Source organism: Mytilus trossulus, chromosome 3 (genome assembly GCF_036588685.1).
Source record: "Mytilus trossulus isolate FHL-02 chromosome 3, PNRI_Mtr1.1.1.hap1, whole genome shotgun sequence".
Taxonomy (NCBI): Eukaryota; Metazoa; Mollusca; class Bivalvia; order Mytilida; family Mytilidae; genus Mytilus; species Mytilus trossulus.
In genome coordinates this window covers 88,006,502-88,027,367 of record NC_086375.1, presented here as the reverse complement: position 1 = coordinate 88,027,367, position 20,866 = coordinate 88,006,502, and the positions used below count along the sequence as shown (strand labels likewise).

Below are 20,866 nucleotides of genomic sequence, written 5' to 3'. Positions count from 1 at the left end.
AGAGTGTGGTAACATTTATATATAAGATAACAGCGTCAAGCTTATTTTGATTATTTTCGTCGTTATAGTTTGTGAACAAATAACTCAATAAGGATACCAGGTGCTGGTTCCGTTCACGTTAGTCTAATCAATGGCTAGCATAGTCCAATAGTAAGAATAGTTATCAAAAGTACCAGGATTATAATTTTATACGCCAGACGCGAACACATTTTGCTTTATAATTGACTAGAAAACTTTTACAGCACGAAAACATTTTGTTTTATAATTGACTAGAAAACTTTTACAGCATTTCACTATATATGTTGTGTTTTGTTTGACAGTTAAAACAACGTAAACCCTATTTTGGACATTATAAAGGTGTCAGAAGATGACTACTCTGGCACTGATTCCAAAAACAGTTTGTGGTTCTTTTATTTGAAATAAAGAACAATTTCTGTGTCATCTTGAAGAGAGTTGTTTCATTGGCAATCATACCATATAATTTTTTTTATAGTTATAAGCTACTAACGATTTTGAATAGTCACTTACAGTGTCATCCGATAGATTATTTGACCTTTTATTCACATCGATTTATAAAAAAAAAAAAAAACCATAGCTTAAAAATACGTTTGCTCGAAATAAGGGAGATAATTAGCTTATTCCGATTTTCTAAATGTCATTTTCCGTTCCTCTGAAAGGTTGTTTCACTCTGATTCTGAAAAGATATTATTTGCTATGTACTTTTCATATGATAAATGTGATAAATGTACTTCTGATTTACACAAGGTCATTTGCGAGTGATCATTTTCAATGTGAAATGTCGTCCTTAATCTAAACAACGTATGACATTATCATATTTTCCTTTGATAAGTTATAGTAAAGTTAAATCTTGAACGTCCAAAACACTTTCACCGGACATCAAATTCAAGGTCAAAGGTAATGGGTCTCATATCGAAAAGTCTCAGGTCCAAGATATCGATTGTTAAAAAGTAATCATACAAAACAACATATTATGACTATTTTAAGGAAGAAATAGCCTATAAAAAACACAACAACACTTCAATCCACATGCACATGTATTGGCGAAGCGTCATACCGCAAGTTACATTTTGCCAAAATATTACTAGTATGTTGTGAAGACTTTCTGGTGAGTTGGAATAACAAGCAAAGTTCACATTTCGACGTAGACTTTTGACTCAGACCTCAATTTTTTGTTTATTTACTGTGGACCTCATATAAAAATATTAATAGTTATTGAGTTACTCCAATTTACCAATATAAGGGGAGAAACAACATATAAGCATACCACTTTGGTCAACAATTAACGGATCATGCTGGAGAGGTAAAGGACATTTTGGGAAAATTTAAAGGGATACCTTTTTTCGTAAATGCTTCGGTTTTGTCTGATAATTGATTACTAGATCTCGAAATGAGAATGTTTTTTCGCTTTATTTACACATTATTAAATGCGATTTTGAATTCTAAATGCAAAATATGTAGGACAAATTTAAAACGCTAGAAACTAACAGTCTTATGATATCTTACGGTTGATATTTGGTAGGTGTATAACACTTATTTAGTTTCTAAGCGTCCAAATTTCTTTATTTATGTATTCCGCGTACGAAATATTGGTTAAATTTTCTTTGAACATTTCATACTCAGACGACATATATACTAGATATATAAAATGTTGATAATGCAAATATTTAAAAAGCTAAAAGTTCTGTAGTTGGACAAATATCCCTCAGACATATTAATTATACCGATGGAATTTTTATTTTTTAAAAGTAGACTAATTTCATACACCAACTTACACCTTGTAACCTTGTAAAAGGAAATGAGTTTGTTCATCAAACTTTACCATTAAACAACGTGCTTTTATATCTACAGTTCCTGCAACATGTGAAATACAAATGATAATCATTGCTAATTATTTGGGAAAAAGAATTATTATCCAATTGTCAATCTCTGATGGTAACTACATCTTTGTGCTATTGTTAATTGCATCACATCGATTTTAAGTAGCAGGTGTATTCTTACAGATCGATCAGCGAATCAGACTTCGTGGTTCGCTATGGTGACATCTTCATTGATAACCAACTGAGAATAAAGAGTTGTTTTGGGAAATGTATTCTCAAAATCATAGAATGCTATAAACGGAGGAATTAATACACACTACAGGTAAGAAAACAATATTTTTCATATTAACATATAAATTGTTAATCATTTATTTATACGATTACTAAATATTAAGTATTGAAAAAATAAAAACATACAGCTATAGCACCAAAGATTGCATAAACAATAGAAGAGACTTGAATCAACAAACGATACATAAATTGATTATATTTTTTTTAAGATTAAAAAATGATATTAGTTGATGTTCACTGTTGGACAATTAATATTCACTGTTAAACAATAATGAGAAGGGGTTCCATCATCCCTCAAACTTCGCAAATGCCAAGAAATTGAATTTGTTTTCTTCTACTGTTTGCAGAAACTGTCAAGTATTTTGATATTTGTTTACACAATAACGATGTAAAATATGATACTCAAAAGGTATATTATAATAATAGAAAATGCATACGACTATTTATCCTGTAAATAATAAGTCAACAAAATAAGCTAATAAAATTCTATACGCATTGAGGCAAACTCAGGTAGAGCTTATAAAACTCGAATGCACTATGATACGTCTATTTAAAATCGGTGTTAATAAACTTACACAAAAATACCTTATAGCTTATTAATTATAAAACTAGCATATACAATACAGCACATTGTGCATATGGTATTCGCGCTGTCCAACACACATGGTTATTTCTGCTGTAATGCAATTTATAGAATAAACCACGATAAAGTCTTTTTTCTTATATAAAATTGTTTCATACCACACTTTGTGTGACACGAAATATCAATATTTAAGAAGTTAGAAAATACTGTGATGAATTGATACTGTTTTACACGAATTTTTTTTAAAAGTTTTACCATTTTCTTCAATCTAATGAGTTGAGGAAGTTATTTAAAAAATACAGTAGTCAGCAATTATAGTTTTACTTAACAAAAAATAAAATTGAGAATGGAAATGGGGAATGTGTCAAAGCGACATCAACCCGACCATAGAGAAGTCAACCACCGATGGCCACCAATAGTTGTCGATGAAGAGAGAAACTCCTGCACTTGGAGGTGTCCTTCGGCTGGCCTCTAAGCAAATATGTATACTAGTTCAGTGATATTGGACGTCATACTCAACTCCGAAATATACACAAGAAACTAAAAGTGAAAATCATACAAAATAGCAAAGGCCAGAGGCTCCTGACTTGAGACAGGTACAAAACTGCGGCGGGGTTAAACATGTTTTTTTGATATATCAACCCCCCTATACCTCTAGGTAATGTAGAATAAACAAACGCACAAAAATACGCACAGTAAAACTCAGTTTAAGAGAAGTTCGAGTCCGATGTCAGAATTTGAAACATAGAAAAAACACAAAATTACATTAATACATTAATGTCAACAGACAACTAGCAGTTACTGACATGCCAGCGCCAGACCTTAATTAAACTGATTAAAAGATTATGTCTTCATCATAAGAATATCAGACACAACCTCGCCAGTTAGGGTTGAGTATTATACAATCATAAAATATATGAGAACATAACCCGTGTCATACCAACAACTGGTTTTATAATAAATGTGTTTAATACCGATGCAAAGACCCTATAAGAGAATCAATATTAAAGCCAAAATATGCAATATTTAATGACCTGACAACAGTCTCGTAACTATATCCCTTCTTGGTAAGTCTGTTTAAAGGTTTTGCTAGCTTTTGATGTGAATACTGACATTGTTATGCATGTAAAGATTATTACCATTATAAAAGATTAGATATGAAATACCTGAACGTGTCTGCATGTTGAGTTATTTTTACGAATGATTTCCTTATACCGATATTACAATTAAGTAAATGTTTTTACTTGTTTGTGATATCTAAAACCCTGGTGTAATAATTTTTCAGTAATATATAAATTTCTCTCGCTAAAATCTAAAACGTTGTTACATACACGAGCGAATCGTACAAGTGGAGTTATCTAAACATCATAAGATGTTGACAAGGGAACATCAGCATCTAAAAATGGATAATTAACGATAGGAAATGAAAAATAATCTATTTTATCATAACTTTTTGTATTAAAAAATCTAGAACAATGCACTATTTTAGTCTAATGTACAGGAAACTCCGGTTTGATGTATTCAAAACCATGCAGGGAAAGCATATTTATAGAGACATAGCTTCCCCTGTCTGATTTTTGTACATACATGCATGTATAATATATCGTAATTTTTAAATAATAAATTTACTTCATTTTAGAAAATTTAATTACGTCATCCTCGTATATTGTATACATGCAACGGCTTGTAGCTGTAGGTTGGTTCCCAGAATTTACAAATATTGCCAAGCGTATTCAATAGCATGACGTGGCTGGGTTATTATGCATCCGGCTTTCAGTATATGCTTTGGGCGATTTTTCTACGGGTGGGTTAAGAGGTGGGAATCGCTTGCATGAATTAAAGTGTCATTTTCATTTTGAATATCCTTGTATTTATATTTTGCTTAATTTGCTCTTTATCGTGAAAGTGTGAATACGTTAATTTGTTGTAGATGTAGTATATTTGTTAACACAGTTTTGTCTGCTGGATCCATATCATTATACCTTTAACCGCTTTTCGATATCTGATACTTGAATTTGGATATTTTTTCTTTTCTTACAAGTCTTCACTGAGGTTTACTTTCTATTTGTATACTGAAAACAACTGAGCTTGCTATATCTTACTTTTGACTGATTTATTCACTCTCAAAATTTTATTTTTTTACTATCCATAATTAAAAAAAAACAAAGTTGTTTTGAATATTCATTGCTAAAAAAGGGTTGGGTTGACAATAATATCATAACTTTTAACGCATACAGTTTTCTAAGCTAATCGAAGTATCATTCAGCTATTATACAAAATTACCAATTACATGACGTTGGTTTAAGCCTCTTTGACGGTCATTAATAATCCCACATGTTTAATATCTAAGTGTCTACTGTGTAGCATCTGCTTGATTGTTTTTTATCCTTTTTATGATAAATTAACAACTAGTTTGTGATGGCTAAGGGGCAGCTTATAGTAAATGTTTTGATAGTCGAAGAGTACAAGTAAGTGATAGAGTACATATATACTGAAGAGAATAATTTGATTTTTGTTATAGAACTTTAATAAAAATATCTCAAATCCAAGGTAAAAGGAAGTTGTATTTATATTTTAGTTAAGCATGTCAAAAAGACCTTTGTCGGTAGATATTTAATTGTCTGGCAACATGAACAAGATTTGGATTTCAAAATAGCATCCACATGTAATTATTTGGTAGAACTAAACTGCTAAGTGAAGACTCGTTATAACGTTATGATGTAGGAAATGTTTTAGCTGAACCTGACGTCCGTCAACGATCTTCTCCTCTGATATTACAGAACCAATTTAAACTAAACTTATGGGAATTATCCTTATGGCATCCAGTTAAACTTATCAATCAACATTACAGCCGTTTGCTACAAAGGACGAACATAGGTCTAAAATGCAGTTTCTGATCAACATTCCAAATATAAAACATAAAAACGAAACTGACTTATCGCAAAAAACTATCAACAGGTAAAGCTCTCAAATTGTAAAAAAAAAGTAAGACATACAAATATGTCACTTGACCAGAAATGCCAATTTATTCGCAGATTCATTGCGGTTGAAAAAATGATTCATACCAATTTAGTTATTTGATACTCATTTTTAATCATTCAAAAGTGTTTGTGCTACTTCAGTTTTGAATGAGTGTTGCATAACCAGATTTTTTTTCGTTCTGTTATCGTTCCGTTTTGTCGTAAGTAACTTACTTAGTAAGTCAAAAGTGCTTGACAGTATTTAGCGTTCATTACATGTAAAAGTGAAATTGCATTTCTCAATTATCACAAGTTAAACATCACAGATTGCACTAAAACCAAATATGAGGATCAATTCTCTTGACGTGACATGATCTGATCAAACAAAAGTATTGGTTTATTCGTATCAGCTTTACATTTGCCTTTTTCACTAAAAAAAGCTTACATTGTTCTAATAGACTTGCTGCAAAATCCGACCAGAACATGTAATTGGCTCTACAGAAGAGAAGTTAAAAAATGCATTTATCAGCTTCGTTGACAATTTTTAGATTATCTTTTTCGTCTTCACAATACTTTCTTCAAATTTTTCATACGTATTTAATTAATTTAATAACAACATAGTAAGTGATTGCATTCTAGCCTTTGAGCTTTTTGAATCCCTCATTTAGCCAAACGGAAGACATGTATTTAACACAACAACACTAGAAAGGAGTACTATTGATAACTTAATAGTTTTTGTTGGAATGAATATTAACAGCGTTTTCAGAATAGCATAATTGTTACAATTTAACAAACATTTCCTTTTAATGGTGCACTTATTGTCATATGTGATACTAAACGGGAACTGAGCGTTTTCGGTGCAGTTTTGGTAAATAAATTCATTTCTATAAACTATTGAGATTTTTAACATAAACATTTACAATGTATTCATTAGTGAAGACCGAAGTTAATCCCTAAATATTGTTGTGATCAACTGAAGGCTTGATAATTGAAGTTTATTTCACACCACTTTTATTTATGTGTGAAGGTTTCTATCGAAAGCAGACAAAAAAAATGTTAAATTTGCACTTGGTGTGTGACAAAATTAACGGTATCAACTTTTCTAACACCAGATGCGCATTTCGACAATGTGTGAGGTTATATCAATTATAAGCAAATAAGTGACGGAATGTATATACAAGTCATTCAGTTTGGGTAAATAAAGTAACACACGATCGTGACTCTCTGTCGATGTCATGACATCTAGACGGGTGTTAATTTGTTGGCAGACATGTCTTTAAATTAGCAGGCGTAAATGTTTTATATATACATATAAAAAGATATGGCCATATTGCCGACGAGACAATTTTTTACCAGAGACCAAAAAAAAAAAAAATGGCTACTCTAATTCACCATAAAATAAGTCCATGCTTAGTTTCATTCGGTATAGATGATTGGTGGTTTGCATGGTTTTTTTTGTTTTTGTTTGTTTTTGTTTTATTTGGAACCAGTACCATACAGTTAAGTATTTTGTTCTTTTCTGTCAGTTTATACTTCCGCTAATCGATACAAAAAATAGGCAAGTTGAGAGCTTAACAAACTAGTTTGACACCGTTCTATGTTCTTTTGCCTGTTAACAGTTAGAAATCATTTCAGTGTTTGACTGTTCATTGTAGTTAACATTTAGAAATCATTTCAGTGTTTGACTGTTCATTGTAGTTAACAGTTAGAAATCATTTCAGTGTTTGACTGTTCATTGTAGTAAACATTTAGAAATCATTTCAGTGTTTGACTGTTCATTGTAGTTAACAGTTAGAAATCATTTCAGTGTTTGACTGTTCATTGTAGTTAACAGTTAGAAATCATTTCAGTGTTTGACTGTTCATTGTAGTTAACAGTTAGAAATCATTTCAGTGTTTGACTGTTCATTGTAGTTAACAGTTACAAATCATTTCAGTGTTTGACTGTTCATTGTAGTTAACAGTAAGAAATCATTTCAGTGTTTGACTGTTCATTGTAGTTAACAGTTAGAAATCATTTCAGTGTTTGACTGTTCATTGTAGTTAACAGTTAGAAATCATGTCAGTGTTTGACTTGTAGTTAAAACTTTATTGTCTTTGTTATTACTTGAATGAATGTGTTAATGACAAATCTCTGATTTTCTCTGTTGAATATATCCAGTTTTGAAATACTCGATGCGTTTTAGTTCTAGACTGATATTGTAGAGACTTGACTGTAGCTAAAAGTTATGTCACAAATTAACTTTGATATTTCGTGTTGTTTTTATGTCGTTGAGTTGCTGTCTCATTGATATTTCTAAACATTTTCTCTAACCCGTGAGTGTTAAACGCAAGACATGTTAAAAAAAACATATATGTAGTCGATTTTTATTTATTATCGCTGTAAATTAGGAAATTTCCTGACTTGAACTTGTCTGTCTTTTATTCCTACAAGCTTCTCCTGGCTTATTGTAATCGCTTTATGTTCTTAATTTCAAATTATAAGAACTAAAAAAATGCGTTTTATATGCCACGATAATCGTTTATTACACACTGTCAATAAATTAGATTAACCAGTCGCCAAAAGGACAAAGTCTAGTATTTTTTTCAAACGTAATTTTAAAGAAACTTTAATTCTTTTCTATCAGACACCTAAGGACTAAGCTAAATCTTTTATATATTTTTCTCTTACAAAACTGTATCTTATCTATCATTCGCTTTAATTAGGATTAAGCTAAAGTTAATATTTTCACTGATATGATTTAACCAATTCTCGACGGAATGTGTCAAGTACATTTTGACATGAATTGAGGTTTACGAGAAAAGTGATAATATTGCGATTTTGAAAGATTATGTCTTAGTAAAGCCAAATAAGCATCGCAAAGTACTTCAAACAATGATTGTGAAAAGACATGCATCTGATATGAAATAATAACATTCAATAAAAAAAAAGTTATTGTGTGGTGAGAGGAATTATTCTAATTCACAGAGTTATTGTTAACACTTGCATATCTGAACGCACAGTTGAGATGATAAAATGTGTATACTAGTATATGGAACTTTAAAATTTCTTGGTTGTTTATAAATGGTAATTCACATCAATTGCAAACATTTTATAACACTTTTAACCTACCACTGAACGTCTACTAACTAACAACCAATCAATGAATAGCATTAACCTCGGAAAACAATTATAATAGCACGTCTGCTACGATGTTGGAGGACAATCCTAACGGATTATCAAGTTAGAATAGTTAATTACTTATCCGTAAGTCATTGTATAACAGTCTGCCTGACATTATTCGTTTACAAATTCAGATAACTGGGAAATGTTATCGTGGAATGACCGGGCCACCAACCCATATATACTGTGGTTTTCTCCTTCATTGATTATTAACTTACTGTATTAGGTCGAATATAAAATATGAACGTTATATAAGTAACAGTATGCTATACATGTACGGATAGACCGACGGAGGAATAGATTAGTAGATATTTAAAACGACATGCCTGTACATTGTATCAAGTCAGCCTATCAAGATCTTATGTGAAATGAAAAATTAAGTGAAGTGTCCAAAACAATGTATACCAACTTCTAATTTATATCATCTACCTTGTGTAATCAAATGTAGGCGAATCAACATTGATTAGAATAAGTAATTGAATACTTCCGATACAAAATTGTTTGTACTAAATTATAATCCTGATACCTTTGATAACTGTTTGTAATTTAAAAAATTGTGCCTTTGTCGAATAAAAAATGAATATATAACACAATTGAAAAGAAATATTGTGAATTTGTCAAAGAGAACAAACAGACCGTAGAGCAAAAACAACTGAAGGCCACCAATGGATCTTCACCGCAGCGATAAAATCCCGCACCCGAAGGTTTTCATTAGCTGGCCTCTAAGCCAGTTGATGGCTGTTCGCGTTCTCGTTGGGCGATCTTTTGATCTTATCTGATTTTATGGGGAAAAATCCGCCATGAACATGATGTATCGGGTCATAATAACTGATAAAATATTTTAATATTATATTCTTTATTATATAAATTGTGCTGTCGGAAATTTGTTTCAATTAGTCTGATTTCTATTATTGTGTTATAACCCTTTTTCACTAATTGACAATGTTTACCTTATCAAACACATTGCAATACAACTATATTACCCAGTAGACTCATTTGAAACTGAATATCTACAATATCAGTATCAAAATATGACACGCAATTACTTCAATCAAACTTTTATTGTCTTTGAGCAATATAACAGACAGCTATTACAGATAAACAACGTAATAAAATGTCTATGTTATGTATTAGTTGAACACAATGTTCTGATTGCATAAATAACCTAAAAGCAAAATGATACATTTAAGAAAAAGAGGTTAATTCGTGCTACTGCCATCCGTCATTGGTAACCTTGTGTGTGTTGTAAGATGGACCATCACTATGAATTTCCATTCATTTAGGGGGTTGATATTATTTCCTGTTATTTACTGTTTGTTGTTGTTTTATTGTGTGGTAAGTGTTTTAATGACAAACAAAGCCCTTTCAATATGATATTTTGTGTATTTTTATATTGTCTCGTACACATTCACAAGTGGATTGTTCTCGATGGTGAAGGCTGAACGGTGACCCGTAATTGCTCACACACCTTTATACTTTTTCTAAATGAATCGCTTTACAAAAAAACAGATAAGAATTAAGTTTCTCACCGTTCAATGAGATGCATAGTATATTTTGATCTACAAATATAGAATTTGAAAGACTTCATTTTATAAACTCATAAAGTGTTTCACTCTTTTCCTGATACTGTTCAACTTCTAGCTGATTCTATTGCTTATATGACTATGAATTGCATGTAACTCCGATTTATAGAAGAGTGTCTTCATTTCGAGATACATAGACGGTTTGTACCGCGGCCATTAACTGACGCCTTTTTAAAGAAGCATAATGTTTGTTCAATATCAACGTGTTTATCATCTAATGCAATACTGATTTAATTGGTTTGTGTTTGTTTCATTTTAATTTTTCTATACTAAAGGACAAAAACAACAAAAATTGAACTTACTTTTTGTATATCGTAAACTAATTTCAATTTGATAAAAAAAAACGATACTTGCTTATAATTCACTGTTTCATAGAACCTTGATCAAAATTCAGCAATAATGTAGAATTCTCCATGTAAATTGGTACAATGATGAATGCTTTCGTTATGATAGAGATCTAGTCAGCCTCATTAGGCTAGACTTCTAACATATTGGCATCGGATAGGTTTAACAATTAATTGTGTGGTTGTTCTAAAGATTGGTTATAGAAAGCGATGATGTATTTTTTACTACATCATACGACTTATTGCAAAATGTATTTTACATTTTATAACTATGGACAGCGTATATTAACCATAAAATGGCAGAATAGGTTAATAGCAAAGAAGGTCGTGTACCAAAAAAATGTATTAAGCAGTTTGATATGAGTAAGAGAAGACAATTGTCTAAATACAATTAAACAGAGATTACTACAAATCTACAATAATCACATACATTTCCAAAGCGCATCTCATTTGAAATCTTACTATATCGAACCACTGACTTCGACGCGACAAATTGACATCAGTGGGGTTTAGCACTATCTAAAATGAGATCCAAACCTTGCTATTTGTAATATTGATTATTCAGATATCATAAGGTACATAAATGAACGTTCAATTAAACCATTTGTACGAATAACACTTACATGTAACTTAATAATAACGATAATGTTGATAATCAATAATCAATTTATACTAAATTACTTTTTTGAACTGAGGGAAAGCTCAACATCTATAATCCGTAATGAAAACGTGTAATCCTATACTTTAATGTCGATAGCTATACATCTGAAATGATTATAAACGTAACAGGAAAGAAATGATAGTGCAATACCCAGAAATAATTTGAATTCAAAGTGAATAAAGAATATAAAATGTTACAAATAAGAACATGCTTTGAATTACATCTTGGGAAGGTATGTTTATCCCCTACAAATATAAGATTAATGCATTAGCAACAATATCAAATTTAAACCTTTTTCAAGTCAACACAATAATAAATGTTATCATTTTAGCTTTTGAATAAAACTACCGTAAAATAGCTGAAAATGTCGATCTTAATTGAAGTCCTGATTTTGAATCAAACATTTTGACCAAAAAACCGACATATCTATATTTGTACTTTGTACTTATTTGCCTTCTTTGCTATTTTGATCTGAGAGTAACTGGGGAGTCTTGTGCAGCCGAAACGCACGTATGGTGTATTTAATTATAAGCCTGATACCATTGATAACTATTATCATGTCGAAATGTCCTATTGTAATGTTTACTTGTATATTTTTTGTCCGCAATGTTCTTGCATTTATTTGTACTGTAGTCCTGTTATGTGGTGTTATATTTTACATTGCAATAAAAGTGCGAGGTTTGGTTAGCCCGGAAACCAGGTCCAACCCACCATATTTTCTTAACATGTCATGTACCAAGTCAGGAATATGGCAGTCGTTATCTCGTTGGATTCGGCGTGTGTTGCATTGCCGTTTTTTTGTTTCGATGTTCTCCTCTTATAGTTGATGTGTTTACCTCAGTGTTAGTGTGTAACCAGGATTCGTTTTCTCGCAATCGGTATATGACTTTCAAACAGATGTATACTGCTGTTGCCTTTATTCATGCCTGTTGTTTTTCATTCGTTTGATGTTTTTATGCCCCAACTACGATAGTATAGGAGCATTATGTTTTATGGTTTGTGCGTCCGTTCGTCTGTTCGTCCGTTTGTTCGTCCGTCCGTCCGTCTGTTCGTCCGTCTGTACCGCTTCCGGTTAAAGTTTTTGGTCAAGGAAGTTTTTAATGAAGTTGAAGTCCAATCAACTAAGTATACATGTGCCCTATGATATGATCTTTCTAATTTATATGCCAAATTAGAGTTTCGACCCCAATTTTACGGTTCACTGAACATAGAAAATTATAGTGCAAATTTCAGGTTAAAGTTTTTGGTCAAGGTAGTTTTTGATAAAGTAGAAGTCCAATCAACTTGAAACTTAGTATACATGTTCCCTTTGATAAGATCATTCTGATGTTGATGCCAAATTAGAGAATTTATTCCAATTTTACGGTCCACTACACATAGAAAATGATAGTGCGAGTGGGGCATCCGTGTACTGTGGACACATTCTTGTTTAGCTTTTAAATTTATCATTTGTTAACTTTCCGTTTTTATTTTTCCTTGGAGTTCGGATTACTCTTCGCCATTAACTGTGATTCTTAAAAGTATCGAATGTTATGTAATTTAAAAATGAACAAAATTACATTGCAGTCCCCGTCATAGTACCACCCACTTGTGCATTTATATTAGAAATAAGAAGAAGCTCAACCGATGACCAAAATAAAAATATATGTAGAAGGTAGCCACAATCTGATAATGAACTATAAAGCTTACATGAATCTTAAAATGCATCAAATTTATAAAGAGTAATTTACTTTGTTCATCTCCTTAGCGCTGGTGAATTTAAAACGATTAAAGACAATACTATGTTATATGGATAATAAACAATAAAACAACTATATATAACAGACAAAAGGACAAGGATAAACAACAACAGTTCACATTGATCGCCATCACAAATGTGTTAAACCTATTGTATTGTAGGCGACAACATTTGTAACAGAATGACAAAATAATCCAGTTGTTGGAGATAAAAAAAGAAAAAAAAGACAAATAATAACAAATCGTGACATTCAAAAATATGTGGGAGGTCAAATAACCACCATTGATTTTCCCCTTTTAGTAGTTCTTAAATTTGCACTTTTCAAAAAAATATGCAGGATTGATCTGTGTTTCAAATAAAGAAATACTTGGCACGAGTAAAGTTTTATCCTGTCCAGTAAAATATTCATTGCATTTAAGAAAATAACCATCATTGGAGGTTAACCAATCAAATGTCTTCACTTATTGTATCTGTGTACAAGGTTTACAAAAATTCTATAGAAATCTCAAATAAAAAAATTTGAAATATCTAAGACATGTGTTTTTGACTGAAAAAAAAGTGCAGGATTGATAACCTTCAACTGTCAAATTCAAGGGAATATTTTTTGTCGACCTACTTTCGTATGCAACTGGATGTGAAGTACCAGGATTTGGTGGTATTACACCTAAACGACGAAAAATAGTTAACAAAGTTAAACAAAATTTCAACATATTGTGCCAAACACAGCTCAGAAAAACATTCAAGAGCGTAATACAATTACGAATAAATAACCTTGGTTTCTATATGACGAATACAAGAAAATTCGAAGTTGTATATTGTACAAATTATAATTTGTACAGATGTTTTGAACACGTTATCAGTGTTTCTGAGGCGCTTAACACATATGGATGATGCAAGAACGCTGTCTTTTGTTATGCATATTTTTGTCATATTTGCACAACTACATGATACAGTTTAATACTGAGCATTGACACAAAACCATTATAAGAAAACAAAAAGACGTGTTAAGGGTATGATTTTGGCATAAGGAGAACAATACAATTAAAACTTAAACCATTCAGGTATTCTAATTTCTAGTTTGAAGACAATACAAATAGTATTACTTATTAGTTTAGGTATATACATTTGTATTTAAGACAATAAACGGATACATTTAAAAGATAAACTTTTACCACCTGGTACAAGAAGGTATGTGTAAAAAAAAACTTATAACTTGTACAAAAACCCTGTTCAAATTATAATTTGTACAAAACATAACATATATATAAATTTTGTTATATTGTAAATAATAAACAGAGAATTTAGGAACAGTTTTTCAAAAACCAATGCGTATAAAATCAATCATACCAAATGTCATACTATCTGTGGGAGTTAAGTGTGAACTAGTGGAATAATAGCATCGGAATGGTTGTGCTGAATCATGAAGACATTTGTTGCATAATATCTTGGATTTCAATAATTTTAAACGAGAAAATTAGGAAGTACATGCAATTAATTTCTGGCTCATCAATTGCAATGTGAGGTTGGTTGATGCCCTTTCAGTTACAATTACTGGTTTGATAATACCAAGTAAAGGTACTTTGATTTCATGACATTAGGCAAAGACTTTAAATTATTGGACAAAATTCTTAAAAAAAATATTACATCACAAAGAGGACATTGGGCTTAAATAAATCAGCAATGGCATTTAAATGAATAATTTGACGTAATAATGTCCATTTTCAAACTAAAGCCGTAGTTATGATAAAAAAACACATGATTTATATTTACATCAACAGTTATACATAAATTACATTCTTCTCTCAAAATTTTGCACATTTAATTAGAAATCTAGACCATCTCTATCTACTACTTCATTATCAAAGATGGAGGAAGATGAAGCTATTTACTTTTCAGGGGAAAAACAAATAATAACAAATCGTGACATTTATATAAATAAAATAAGTGGGAGGACAAACCATAAACGACGATAAAGTTCACTAAGTTTAACGAAATTCAGAATTGTTGTTCCTTGAAACACAGATTAGAAAATCATTCAAGAGGGTACTAAAACATTAGTGTTTCGAATAAATAACCTGGGTTTTTATATAATTTCTCTTATTTTGTAAATAATGAACAGAGAATTTAGGAACAGTTTGTAAAAAATTAATGTGCATAAAATCAATCATACCAAATGTAAAATTATTTAAGTGTGAACTAGTGTAATAATAGCATCGGAATGGTTGTGCTGAATCATTAAGACATTTGTTGCATAATATCATGAATATCTATAATTTTAAATGAGAAAATGAGGTAGGAGATGCAATAAACTTCTGGTTCATCAATTGCAATTTGAGGTTGGTTGATGCACTTTTAGTTCAAAGAACTGGTTTGATCATATCAAGTAAAGGTACTTAGTTTTTATGACAAAAGATAAAGACTTAATTAAACAAAACTCTTAAAATGGTATATAACGCCGTAAAGAAGATATTGACTTATATCAAACAGGCATCAACTTGAAGTTATAATGCATAACACTTGATATCCATGTAGATATACAAAACATTCATTAAAGATACAAGGCTTACAATTTGGACAGCTAGACGCGCGTTTGAACCAAATTATCCGAAAGCCAAAATCAAATACGAGTTGAAAAGCTGTGATAACCAAATATTTTTATTTTGTCGACAGATCTTGTTTTAACAATGATTTTAATAATTCAACATATTATAAACACTTAATTTACAACACTAGTCATATCGTGATGGTTCGTGCATTTAAATGACATCTGAAAAAGCTGCACTGACCCAGTTTTTGTAAAAATGCAAAGCTTATTAGTCACATTACATCTTTTTGTAATATCAAAATCTATTGTTTGCCTTTATTTACCATACACCTATTGTACTCCGACAACATATCAAGGCTGTCCATCAAAATAATTTATTCTGGAATTATGACAATACACATTTTTTTGTCGTTTGGTATACATTTACATGTATTTGCTTTTGGAACCAGTAACCTCAATTTTGAAATAAATGAACAACGTATACTGGCAGTCTTGAGAGTACAGTTCAGCACATTGCATAACAAAATTGATAATAATGACCAAAATCATAACGTACATTTATTTCGGTTTAACATTAGGTATACATCAGTTCATTCAACTTTAAAACAATCTCACTTCTGGTAAGGTTGTTTAAAGTTAGACAATATATGGCTGTTATGCAGGCTTCAATGCAATACATTTTAGCTATTGTAAATTAGATATTTGATTAAAACCTCTTGTCATTACATAATGTTTTAAATGTCAATTTCAAGCGGAAAATGAAAGAAAAGATAGTAAACCTAATTACTGATGGGAGCTAAGTTACTAAAAGATAAATGACAAGTAATCTATTAAAACCAAGTTGGTATTTATTTAATTTTTTAAATAGAAGATTAATAACAAGTCCTGAAATATGAAATACAGTATCGAAATGGAGAAGGTATCATAACCTGGCATGTTTATTAATTACTCAAATCTAGTTATTCTAATGTCTTTAATAAATGAATAATACCAATGATAAACAGTGTACGTATGTGAGAATAATCAAAATTGATTTGAAAGTTGTTAGTTAATAAACTCATTATAGAAACCAGGTCTAAATTTTGTATATACGCCAGACGCGCGTTTCGTCACTCATCAGTGACGCTGGAATCAAAAAAGTTAAAAAGGCAAATAAATAAGGAAGTTGAAGACCGTTCTTTAGTTTTAAACTAACATATAAATTTTATTGAAATCTTTAGTCTATGCATTTCATCTATGAATTTGATTTTAATAAAAAAAAATATTACTGTACAAGTTTATTTACGCATTGTGTGTGAAAATTCAATATGAATTAATGTTTGTTGCAATCAAATAAAACAAATGGCCGTGTTTTGTGTTTGTCATATCTCTGGGTGACAAGGCATGTATTTGTTAAGAATTAGATACTCTGTAAAAAAACAAGAAACGAGTTGGAGACAAAACAAAAGCAAACAACAAAACCATAAAGGAAAAACAGCTGACCAACAGATGAAGCACAGTTCATAAAACGCAATAATCAAAAACTCAGAATTGCTGTAAGTGTCGATCGAAGTATTGTCCATGCGATTTAAAGTTCCCATACAACAATGAAAACGTCTATGATCAAGATGGATATGACACTGCCGCATAGGTGACAATAGCATGCATGCCCATTAACAAACCACCGGTTTTGATATTAAACTATAGAGCAAAAAATGTTCATTAAAGGAGTTAAAACAATACCGTTTCATTAACAGCAGGAGAAATATGCTTTCTTAATAAATGCAAATCACACTTGTTTCAAAATATAAGCGTTTGCACCACTATATATATTTATATACACCAAGAACGTCAAAAACACACAAATGTGTGAAATTCAGGGCTGCAGAAATAGATAGAACATATGTTTGGTTTTTTTTTCATACACTTTGTTGGAATCTTAATTTCCTAAAGTTTAAATTATGTTGTATGTCGCTCTACGAATTTTGATTTAAGATTGACTTCTTATCATTTTTTTCATATTGATTAGTGTACAATATTGATTGTGAAGGACACAAACAAGTTGTACCTAATCTACTGTATCTAATTACGACAGCTGTTTTTATCATAAATACATGAATAAAGGATTGATCAATTTTAGCTGATAATAGACCAATTCTACTCAATTATCACATAACAGATGACATAAACTATTAACTTGACTAATCCTTATTCAATCAAAACCCTTTCCAGAAATGACTGAAATTCGTTCAGAATCAACGCATTTAGTGTAAGGGAATAATACATAGTACTGAAAAATTAATACAACAAGAAGGTAAGTCTTAACATTGAAAAATGCAAGTAAATACAATCTTTTTGCATTGTTTATAAAATTTAAAACATCTATTTGCATTTTTTATTAAAGCAATACTTTTCTGAAAACAACTGTTTTATTAGTTTCACATGGCGACATTCACTACAACAAACAACAGAAAACAGTAGTCTTAACTCAATGCCTATTGCAAATATACAGTATACAGCAAAAATTCACAAATTAAACAATTTCAAATTGTTTGGTTGATTGTTGTTAGTTCAATGAATAACGAAGCCACCTTCTTTTTATATACTGTGTATTACAGGATTTTTGTTTTAATATATAAATACATTGTTTTATAACCAACGCATTAATTTGCATAACATTCAACGTATTATTTCATTACTGAATGTATAACATAAGCATACCACCAATAAGCTACTTTAAAATTATTCAATGCATTGAGAGCAGTAAATCTTTTGCAAACCATAAAGTAAAAACATTTCAATGCGTTTTCTATTGTCGATTGTTAGATTTGATATTACTATGGAATTATTATTCACCACTTCAAGTTTAAGACAATACCAAGAGTTGGTGTGAAATTGGAAATAAAAGTATCAAGAGTGTATAATAATTTACTTAAGTTGCAAGCATATCAACTTTGTGAGAAAGAAATAATTACAGGGACAACGCAGTTACTCAATATTAGGTAATATGGTTCTAAGCATGTTTACATCGCTTAACAGGCTATACATGCAAGCCAAATTATAGTTCACCTTGTTAATGCATTTTGTCTAACTTCGGATTGACACATTGACCGGAAGCTTATTTTTTTTCATGTTTATCTTTAGAACTTTGATGCATTAGAATATTAACTATTTGTATGTACACTTACAGGTGAACAAAGATGGATGGGTTCAATACGTCATCAATCATCAACAATGTCAGCACGAATGTCACCAATGTCAATAGATCCGTGTTACCAGCAGAAATTTTATTGATTTACATACTTCCTATTATAATATTTGTTGGACTGTTCGGAAATGTTGTGTCTTTTGTGGTATTTTTGGATAAAGAATTACGTCATATTTCCAGCAGTGTTTATATCATGGCAGTATTATGCTCGGATACTGGAATGCTTCTTAACCAAACATTAGTATGGCTAGAAGCACTACGAATAAGTCCATGGTTTGGACAAGGCATGTGTAAACTTTTCGTATTTAGTGGATTCGTATTTGCATTTCTGTCAGAATGGTATGTGGTATGCATAACAGTAGAAAATTATGTCACTTTACGCCACCCAACTAAGATTAAAACATTGTGTACCACTCGCCGTGCCGTAATCGTGACAACATCACTAGCCACCCTAGCTGTTTCATCATACTTTATCTACCTATTTACTACGGGCACGGAGAACGGCTTTTGTGACAACAATATGTCAAGCAAATTAGAACAAATCTACTTCTATGTGGACAATATAGCAACTCTACTCCTGCCAACAATAGTGGTATTTGTTCTACTTGCTGCAATAGTGCTACAAGTAATAAAATCGATAAAGTCAAAACGACGGATGAGTTTGTCTAAAACAAAAAAGAAAAAATCGAGCATACCACAGGTTCGAGTTGCCAAAATGTTATTTGTATTATCAATCAGCGCATTCGTTCTATCCACCCCAGACCATGTTGTAAAACTTTACTTTAGCATGTCCGGGTTAGTTTTTCTAAAATTGTCAGAATTACAGAAACTTACATTCTTAGTGTTGATGTTTTTGTACTATACGAGATTTTCTACAAAGTTCTTCATTCTAATCGCCTTCAGTAAGAACTTTCGAAAGAAGCTATTATCGAAAATCAGATGTGATAAAAATATGTATGACATGGTGCAAAGTAAAGATTCATTGGCTGTACACCATGTTGCCACAAATACATCACCAACATCATGATTAATTATATAAGCAGCTTTGATAAGGTGATTTGAGAATGTTCTAGACAATAATTATAACGCATATATTCGACTGTGTAACAACATTCAACGGGTGTTAACTATAAGAATCAAAATATTAAGTGTTACATCAAAGTGTTGCTGTGCCTTCATAACAAGTAGAAGTGTCTTTTAAAACAACAACGGACAATTAAGAAGAACGTGGAATGCTCAAACTTTTGCGTTTCAAATCAACGAGAATTTGTTTTCTTTTCTGAGTGTAAAATACATCATCGTAGGAATTAATTGCTATTTACTGGTTCTGATTAGATACTATGAAGGTTACTTCTATTATTAAACGTACTTTTATGTCTGAGTGGTATTTTATATATAGAAATATTAAGACAGTTTATATTACTTTACTGAAATACATTGGTACTATTTTTAATTAAGTATATGCAATACCCTTTTCACACGTTGAGCACTTGATTTTAACATGTAGGTAATCAGCAGTCTTGACTTGATAAGTCAATACCTCGTATTATTAGTTATCAACATTAAAAAATGCATGTCGTTGTACACGTGTACCAAAAACTGGTATAATTTTATTCGTACTCAGTTGCCTTCCAGTCAGCCACAGACTATGTAAATCTCTAAATCATACAATTTAATAAACAAAGTCGCTACATAGAATCTATACTTTCAGACCATAATGTTTTATTTGTGGAGTTGATGCGAAATATTTATAACAAGAGGTTGATACCTCTCGATTTACTTTTTTTCAGATATATTCTTTAAAATAAATCTAGTGAATCAACTTTCTACTCAGATACTGTTGACGTTTATCCATAAACTTTCAGTCTGTTCGAAATCGAGTTCTTAGTATTGTGATATTTGTGCAGTGATAAAAAAACAATCGATGATGCATACTTTATTCAAAGGTTTCGAAGATTGTGGTCTGTTTGATAA

The 20,866-nt window shown here is 30.9% G+C and overlaps 1 protein-coding gene across 2 annotated transcripts; it reads left to right on the top strand.

Moving 5' to 3' along the window:
- The first annotated feature begins 2,036 nt into the window (after nucleotides 1-2,036).
- On the top strand, nucleotides 2,037-20,273 carry LOC134709820 (FMRFamide peptide receptor frpr-18-like). 2 transcript variants are annotated; one of them, XM_063569955.1, is made up of 2 exons: nucleotides 2,037-2,160; nucleotides 18,875-20,273. In XM_063569955.1, the coding sequence occupies exon 2, from the start codon at nucleotides 18,885-18,887 to the stop codon at nucleotides 19,917-19,919; it is 1,035 nt and encodes a 344-aa protein (XP_063426025.1). In that variant the 5' UTR covers nucleotides 2,037-2,160; nucleotides 18,875-18,884; the 3' UTR covers nucleotides 19,920-20,273. The 2 variants fall into 2 exon arrangements, with proteins under 2 accessions (XP_063426025.1, XP_063426026.1); XM_063569956.1 differs by lacking the exon at nucleotides 2,037-2,160 and adding an exon at nucleotides 17,909-17,998.
- The last annotated feature ends 593 nt before the right edge of the window (nucleotides 20,274-20,866 follow it).

Excerpts from the sequence above, each read along its gene's own strand:
- LOC134709820 (XM_063569955.1), top strand. The coding sequence starts at position 18,885 with ATGGATGGGTTCAATACGTCATCAATCATCAACAATGTCAGCACGAAT.